The sequence below is a fragment of the Protobothrops mucrosquamatus genome, unplaced genomic scaffold, assembly GCF_001527695.2.
Source record: "Protobothrops mucrosquamatus isolate PMUCROS unplaced genomic scaffold, P.Mucros_1.0 scaffold52, whole genome shotgun sequence".
NCBI lineage: Eukaryota > Metazoa > Chordata > Lepidosauria > Squamata > Viperidae > Protobothrops > Protobothrops mucrosquamatus.
This window is the reverse complement of record NW_015386433.1, coordinates 680,963-689,470: the sequence shown is the minus strand read 5'-3', so window position 1 is coordinate 689,470 and position 8,508 is coordinate 680,963. Positions and strand designations below refer to the sequence as shown.

General features: G+C 36.3%; 1 protein-coding gene across 1 annotated transcript in view; it reads left to right on the top strand.

Moving 5' to 3' along the window:
* The window catches only part of THSD7A (thrombospondin type 1 domain containing 7A), a 208,973-nt gene extending 201,510 nt beyond the window's left edge, over window positions 1–7,463 (top strand). The window contains exons 26-29 of the mRNA XM_015811827.1: window positions 1,510–1,592; window positions 2,834–3,041; window positions 4,295–4,382; window positions 6,254–7,463. Coding sequence (XP_015667313.1) covers window positions 1,510–1,592; window positions 2,834–3,041; window positions 4,295–4,382; window positions 6,254–6,338 — 464 coding nt within the window. The 3' untranslated portion in view covers window positions 6,339–7,463. The remainder of the gene's footprint in view (window positions 1–1,509; window positions 1,593–2,833; window positions 3,042–4,294; window positions 4,383–6,253) is intronic.
* Window positions 7,464–8,508: the final 1,045 nt, after the last annotated feature.

Sequence of the window (8,508 nt, the reverse complement as noted above, 5' to 3'; positions counted from 1 at the left end):
CGGAACGCGGCGGAACCGCGTTCCGGCACCTTTTTCCGGGCCGGCCGCACCGGAAATAGCCCCTCCCACACCGGAAATAGCCCCTCCCAAATTTTACTTGCATTCCTGTTCTCTAAAGGGGCGGTCCTAGGGTTTGATGAGGGCGTGGCCAGGTTTGAGTTCCGCCACCTTTTCTCCGAGAAAAAAAGCCCTGCTTATGTTCATTTGATTGCTCTGAACAATTACAAAATGTTGAGTGAAATATAAGTGGTTAAAGTACAGTTATATTTGTAATTGCTTAGAACACAGTTGTTTTCATTCGCTGGCCTTCCATCACAGTATGATTGTTTTGTGTGGCCTTTTGATATCTACATTTTATTTTTGCAGATACCTTAATTCACAATGAACTGGGTGAGGAAGCAGTTTCTTCCTGTAGTTCCTCAGATGACTGACATATTTTAAGAAAGGCACTTACAGGCATGTGCAACTGATGCCCGGATGTACACACGTTTTAACATGTCAGCTAGCAACATTGATCTAGCAATCAGTATCACTTTTTTGGTTAACATACAGTTGCCTAATTGCACCTAATTGCATTTACAGATTTCTACATTGTTTTTCACCATTGTGAGGGATAGGCAGGTTTATTTTACAATAATTGTTGATGAAGTCAATATTTATTTAATCAATTTATATTATGTCCTCTTGCTCATTGAGCATTGAAACTCAATAGATTGCCGGCAACACTAATTCTGGCTCAAAATAATGGTGAAAACCTATGTGGATTTAATAAATCCAAGTAACCATGCTGAATTAATAACCTCCATCCACTGAAAAGACCAAAACCCAAAAAAGTTCATTCTTTGGGAACTGATAACTTATTTTCCTCATTACAAATTGGAAATGCAGCATTTTCCTTTCACAGTTAAATACCTTTTGGGATGATAGTGTGGTTATAAAGACTTGCCAAGAAGGGACAAAGTATTTCATTTCCATCATCTAAGAACTTTTGGTAGTACAGGTATGGGAGCTAGGCCGTTAATTTAACAGCATAAAATTTGAAAGGAGATGAATTTACAGTCTTAAATAATACATACTTCATTCTTTTGGTGAGACCTGTTCATTTACTCAGTGTGTTGAAAAGTTAAATTTAAAGGAGAGCAGTGTTTTGTATCATGTAATCATCTTTACTTGGTGTGATGCTCACATTTGTGAAAAATTAGAGCTCCTCCCCCCACAGGAGTACAAAGAAGAAAGCCAGTAATTCCCATCACATTTACACACCCCAAGATGATTACCTGTTGGAGCTAGAAATAGGAAGATGATACCTAGCATACTAACATTCCCAAAGAGATATCAAGTGAAACAAATTCAGCAGTTTTGCTATACTTTTTCTCAATAGTATGCGCAAGAACTGAGAATATCTTCCCCTCCATTATGGATTGCTGTTTTTTTTTCCTAGATGAAGCAGGTATTTCCCTGATAGTAAATTATGATTGTGCCAAAATGCCATTTTTTTTTGTTCTGCAGGAGGTTGCTTAATGATGCACCAACCAGATGTGGACAGGTCATGTAAGCCAGCATGCAGCCAGTCCCATTCTTACTGTAGTGAGGTATGTGCTACTACAGGTCAGGTTTCTGACATAGGGCCACAGTATCATTGGTCGTGCATCATATTAGAACAGTAGGAAAGCCAACAATGTTTAATTGGAAATCCTGTTGCAAGCACCAGCTTAAAGACTGGTGAAAATATTTTACCCTCTTGGCCATTATTTTGCAACTTTTACAGAGCTCCATTCTTATGCTTCATATTGTTTAGTGAGAGTTCTGAGCATAACCTATGAGGAAAAATCTCTTTAGTCTTCTTTGTCAAGAGGAAGGCAGGCAAATAAAATGGAGTTAAACTGGTCACACCGTTCTTGAAGAAATATGGGTAGATACATTGTTTAAGACTCTCTGACACTCTAAACTCAAGTTGAGCTGTTAGTCAAAATGAGAAATCCATTTTAATTAGGAAAGGCTGTAAGCAGAGAACAAAGCTGAATTATTGGAGACTGAATTACAGTATATGAGCTCTTGGGCTTTACCTGCATCCTTGTATATCTGCCCTAGAAGGCAGTTTTGCCAATCTTGATATTATGTTTCCCATATCTGGCATGGAAAGGGGTTCCATCTTGTCTTGCCAACCTGTCATTTTCAATCCGTAGATCTTGGGGGTTATAGAAATTGAGAGCAAAAGGCTGGGTAAAAAAATGAATAACCCTTTGACCTGCCCTGGACCAGTTCTGGCTGCCCCTAGCTCAGCTGAGTTACTCAGCCCTTGCTGTTACTTCCTAGCAGCAGGTCTCCTTCATCCTTGACTGGGACATTTCCAAGGTGCCTACTACTTATATGAGAATCAGGCTTAGACATACACTATAATAAAACACAAAGTTCTGCATTCTTGATTGCCCCAGTAGAAAAATCTTATACACAAAAATATGTACAAAATGGCACACAACATTTATAGGCTGCAATGGGTAAAACAGGTATAATTATATTTAAGAACTGGGTGAAGGATTTTCAATATTTTATTCCTTTTAGTTGCATGCACATACACAACTATAAGCCTATTAAATGGCTTACATTGCAGTTTTTGTTTCTTGATTCAAAATGGCTGGGAACTATCCTATGGACTTTTTGTCCAGTATTTATTGTTGTTTCATGGGGAAGAGACCCCAGAAACATTAAAAAAATGTTCACAATCATGTGCCACTCTGGGGTCATGGGTTGCTCATCTGTGTGGTGCTATATTCTGTGGCTTTTGAAGTGATATGACTTTGCTACAATATGTAAAACATTTGTTCCTCTGCAGACCAGAATGTGTGTTTGTGAACAAGGGTATACAGAAGTAATGTCTTCTAATGACACACTTGAGCAGTGCACTCGCATTCCAGTGGTAGTTATCCCCACAGTGGATCATAAAGAAGATGTGAAAACTAGTCGAGCTGTAAACCCCACACAGACACCTATCACCACACCAGGACGAGGAAGAACTTGGTTCCTCCAACCTTTTGCACCAGGTGAAATTTTGCATGGATAGTTAGTGATATTAGGTCACATAAATTGAATAGAGTAATTTTTTTGCAGACATTTATAGTATTGTATGATATTTTTAGAAGGTGGAGAGATAAGTGATTCTCAACCATACCTCAGGCCATTCCAATTGTTAATAGCATACAAAGGAGATCCCATGGTTTTCAGTCTTTTCTGAGCTCTTATAATACTACAAAAGCTTATTGGTTTATAGATACTTACCTTCAGCATGTCAAAAATGATTTTGCACAAAAGCATTGCATAAAATAAATATTCATGGCACTATCTTGGACAAAGTTTAATCATCACAAAATTTTCTCTTGCACAGATAGTTGCTCTTTCGGATGTCTAGCATGTAACCCTGTCTATAGGAATTACGTAGGAATAAGTTTTGCTGAATGTAGCTTGCACAGAACAGAACAACAAAGTTGGAAGTGACCTTGGAGGTCTTCTAGTCCAACTCCCTATTCAAGCAGGAAACCAAAAATCATTTCAGACAAAAGTTGTCCAATCTCAAAAAACCTCCAGTGATGGAGCACCCACAACTTCTGGAAGAAAGTTGTTCCACTGATTGATTGTTCTTATGGTCAGGAAATTTCTCCTTAGTTCCAGGTTGCTTCTTCTCTTGATCAGTTTCCATCCATGGCTTCTTGTCCTGCTGATTTCTGGTGCTTGCCTTAGCTCTAAATAAATATATTGTGACCAAGAAAGGAGGAGGGGAAAGAATTAAATAGCATTATATAAAGCATGTACAAATTCACAATCATCAAATAGATCTAGTGACCCACAGGTGGGAGGGGGAATCCATTTGTTTAATATTTTTACTGGTATTCTTGGAAAAAAGCAGAAACATAACTATTCTCTTTGTAATGACTTTGTTTGAAATTACATTGATTTGATCAATAATAGGCAATAGAATCAAGCCATTAAAAGACCTTAAAAGTTTTTAAAAACCTGAACTCTGGGCACATTCACAGATATTATGTCTGGTACAAACACATTCCTCAATTTGGTGCTTGAGTAAAGATTTTGTTCTTCATTCTTCACCATCTTTTCTATTGAGATGCTGCAAGAAAAGATATAATTTCACTTACTAGCTAAGCAAACCTTGTGTGACTTCAAAAATGCATCATTTGTTGATAATACTAACTGTACTTGAACAGACCTTGGATTACTCCTTTCTAAAAATATCTGATTGGCACTAATTTATGTACTAATGACTAACAAACGTTTATTTTAGATGGGAAGCTGAAGACCTGGGTTTATGGTGTAGCTGCTGGTGCATTTGTTTTGCTCATCTTTGTAATATCTATGATCTATCTAGCCTGGTGAGTTTTATCATTTATTATACTTGGGGTTTTTCCTCAAAAAGAGTATACAGTAAATATACAAATAGGCTTATATTTTGCTTCAATTTATTTCTTCCATCTTAATATTGAATTGAATCCTCTTGTTGTCTTCTGTCTATTCAACCCAACTTTCAACTTCTCAATATGCATTAACAACAGCTATTGGGACCAGGACCTCCATCACTAAATGACATGGTCATAAAACAGTGTCATACCATGTTGCATAGCGACAGCAATTCCAGCAGTCCCAATCACCGTAATGAAACAAAGATCATGTGGACCACTAAGTGAAGACCTCATGCAATTCCAACTTCCTGTCAGTTTGGGAAACTGGCAAGCAATGTTGGAAATCATGATCACTTTCTCCTAAGCAAAGTAATGACCTCTCTGGCTGCCAGAGTGGTCCTAACTGCCCTTCATTCAGTGTCATCATAACTTTGAACAGTCACTGAATGAATGGTCATAATCCAAGATCTGTACTGTTTTATATGTTCTTCACTTGCTGTCTTCCCCACCCAATTAAGCACCTATATTTGTGCTTAATTACAGTGCAGATGCTTAGTGATATACCTATACCTATACATTATACATATAGATATATGTATAATGTATATGTATACATATATGTATATACATCACTAAGCATCTGTATTGTAATTAAATATATATATATAGCATTCATATACCGCTTCATAGTGCTTTACAGCACTCTCCAACAATCTGGATCCTCATTTTACCAACCTCAGAAGGATGGAAGGCTAAGTCAACCTTGAGCCAGTCAGGATCGAACTCCTAGCAGTGGGCAGAGTTAGCTTACAATACTACATTCTAACTACTGCACCACCATGGCTAAATAGAAAGTTATTTTGAAATGATAAGCCAGTCATTGCTATGGAACTGTTAACACAGGAGATGCAACAGTTCATCAATATCAGTATCATCTGGATTCAGTAGGGGCTAATAAATGTGATTGATAAAGCTGTTGACGAAAGCACTCCAAATGAGTTGATCACAGGCTTCCAACTATGGAGCCTTCAACAAACTCCATATCCTACTGAGCTCTTTTTCAAAGGCACATTCATTGCTTTTCCAGTTATTTTCTCAGATTTTTTTTTTAATCTTCATTGGCAAGCAGTGAAAGAGAATAAAGATCAATTAGCTTCCAAATTGATCCGTACTTTTGGAAAGTATGTAGCAAGGAAGATAGCTGGAATGGAACCTTCCATAAATGTCTGAAATAAACTAATAACAAAATAATGAAAAAATGTGGATTGGAACATTATGGCTCAAACCTGAGCTCGTGTTCCATCACACACAAGAATGCAATTTATTCACTTGTCTCTCCCCAAAGCTCTTTCTGCTACTCCCCACTTACAACCACATAGAGGTAAAGTCCCATTTGAGTCCAACTCAACTCCTGGTACCTTTTCCAGACAGTACCTTTCTTGCCAGTACAATGGAAATGGGTTGCTAATTTTTTACTTCCCTATATAATTTATATCCCTAATATCCTGGCTGAAATTTTCTTCTTAGGTGGCAGGACGGTGGGTTTTCTAAATAGATTGATCAGGTGACTATCCAGAGCTACAGGGTGATAACCTAATTATTTATTTGTGTCTGACATGTAAATGCATTCGTAATCTACAGATTTTTGCTGTTTCTTTCCTTCAAAATCTTGTAGATAACAGCTTACATATCTGATCCAAACCAATTTAAATCAGAAAATTATTAAAAGTGAGAATTGCTTAAATCCATGTTGCCTTCTCATCCTGGATGAAATGAATAGCAAACCTTTCTCTGTGTTAGCTTAATCTCTTAGATTGGTGACTGTTTATTTTTGCTCATTGCAGTAAAAAGCCAAAGAAGCCACAGAGGAGACAGAATAACCGTCTGAAACCTTTAACCCTGGCTTATGATGGAGATGCAGACATGTAAAATAGTTGTTTTCCATTCTTTAAACTTTTGAAACAGTAGTATTGAAAAACCGCATGCACATTGTGGACATTACCAAACAGATGTTACACAAGAAAAAGAAAAAGGAAAAAAAGATAAGATGGATGGCCATGGATGGAATCTTTGTTCTTGATCACCAATTGGTACAGCAAATTCCAATGGTCATTTTCAGTTGTAAGCACATCAGCTGGGCATCTTTATGCGGCACTCTTTGAATCATACGAACTATAAAGCCACTTGCATATTATGTTGAGATTTGGGAGTGTTGATACCAGAACAGTCTGCTGCATTAATCTAACTTTACTCAGTAAGCATGGGAAGATCATACCAGATTGTCTATAATGCTTTATATCCAAGGTATATAATATTCAGTTGCATCATAGGTAAAAAAAATCTTTCAAATGATATACTGGTTAAAAATCAACTTAGTGTTTAGCATCTTGTAAACTTTAACTGAGAATAACAAACCATTGAACAGGTTTTGGCATTTTTGGGTGACAGGAGGCAGTTTTCTGAACTAGGCTTTTAAAGAGGTAAAGACTTGCAAAATTCTTGTCTTTTTACCAGTCCCAGGTACGGAAGCACTACTACCACACACATTTATCAAGGAGTTAAGCATCTTCAGGTTCAAAAATTTTATACAAGTTGTCTCAACATTTAATATCTATGTGTAATACTTTTTACTTTCTCTAACTCTCAAACTGTTGCCTGGAACTTTTTTTGCTATGGATAAGGCAATATATATATATATATATATTTGCACTATATTAGTGCCGCATGATATGCACTTATTAATGAGTATTGCCATAGAAACTGTCTCTTTTCAATAAGGGTGATGGTGAAAATCCTGATCAGACAGACAGTTGTCAGTAAATTTTTGATTCCTGATAAAAGTAGAGATCAGTTTCCAAAATGTTACTGGATAGACCAGCTAACACAACTACTGTTTATATACCAGTCTTGTAAAAGCAGCTGTTTTTTAGTCAAAATGCTGGCAGTAATGTAAGTGTCTACTTTCAGACTCTGGTGGACTTCTACAGTTAGTAGATTTTCAAGTTGATTTCTTATTTCTTTGAAGGTTGTAAATGACTAGATTTTTATATTGCTAACTTTATAAAAAAGAAAAAAAGAAAAAAGTGGTTGTGCGCTAATCTTGGGAAAAATACTTAATTAAACAGTGTCCCAATATGCTCAGTGGAAGGAATATGAATTTATTACTTATTTTTCTCCTGCTAATGGAAAGTATTTCATTGCTGAAGGATTGATAGTCCTGTTCTTACTATTTGGGATAATTTGATACAATCTTGAGTTTGCTTGATTTCTTTCTTTTTTCTTTTTTGGGTGGGACATTTCAGAACAATGGCTAATATAGACTATTTTTAAAAATATATCCTGATTCATCATTGTCACGTACCTAATCTAAAATGGAAACTGTAAAGTGTTCATGGAGCTTTCTCACTTGAAATGCCTCTTTAGACATTTTAAGGCATAGAAATGATATTTTCACCATTCTTTTGAACTGAACCATCATAGTACATAACAACGTACAAGCTTTTCCTCCAATGTGCAACTTTTTATATAATCATTCTGGTAATAGCTGATTCATTTCTTTTAACTGCTTCCATTCTGAGGTTTGTATTAAAAATGAATCCAATTTTATTGCTATTCAGAACCATTTAACATTTCCAAAAAATAATGTCCATTTAAGATTGTGTGTATGTCTATATATATCTAGTTGTGAACAGATAAATAAGCAATATAGCTCATCAACTTTATCAGACTTCTGTTACACATGATAGTATTAGTTCTGACACCTCAGGTCTATGTCAATAAGCTAAATCTTATGCCTGGAGCATTATGTAGTGATTAATTAAATCAGGCAATGCACTGCCTATAGCTCCTTCTTCAGATCCTTGCCAGGCTTCCTGACTCAGCAGGCTATTTAAAAACACATTTTTGTAAAAAAAGAAAATCAGTACATGAAAAAATGGCCCCTGGATTGTGAAACACCTGGGATTATCTGTGGTAGCATATCAAAATCTGCAAGATAATAGATGTGATTTTGTGATTAAAGTCCTATTCTTTTATAAGTCATCCTCAACTTATACTCATTCATTTAACAACAGTTTGAAATTACAATGGCCTCTGAAAA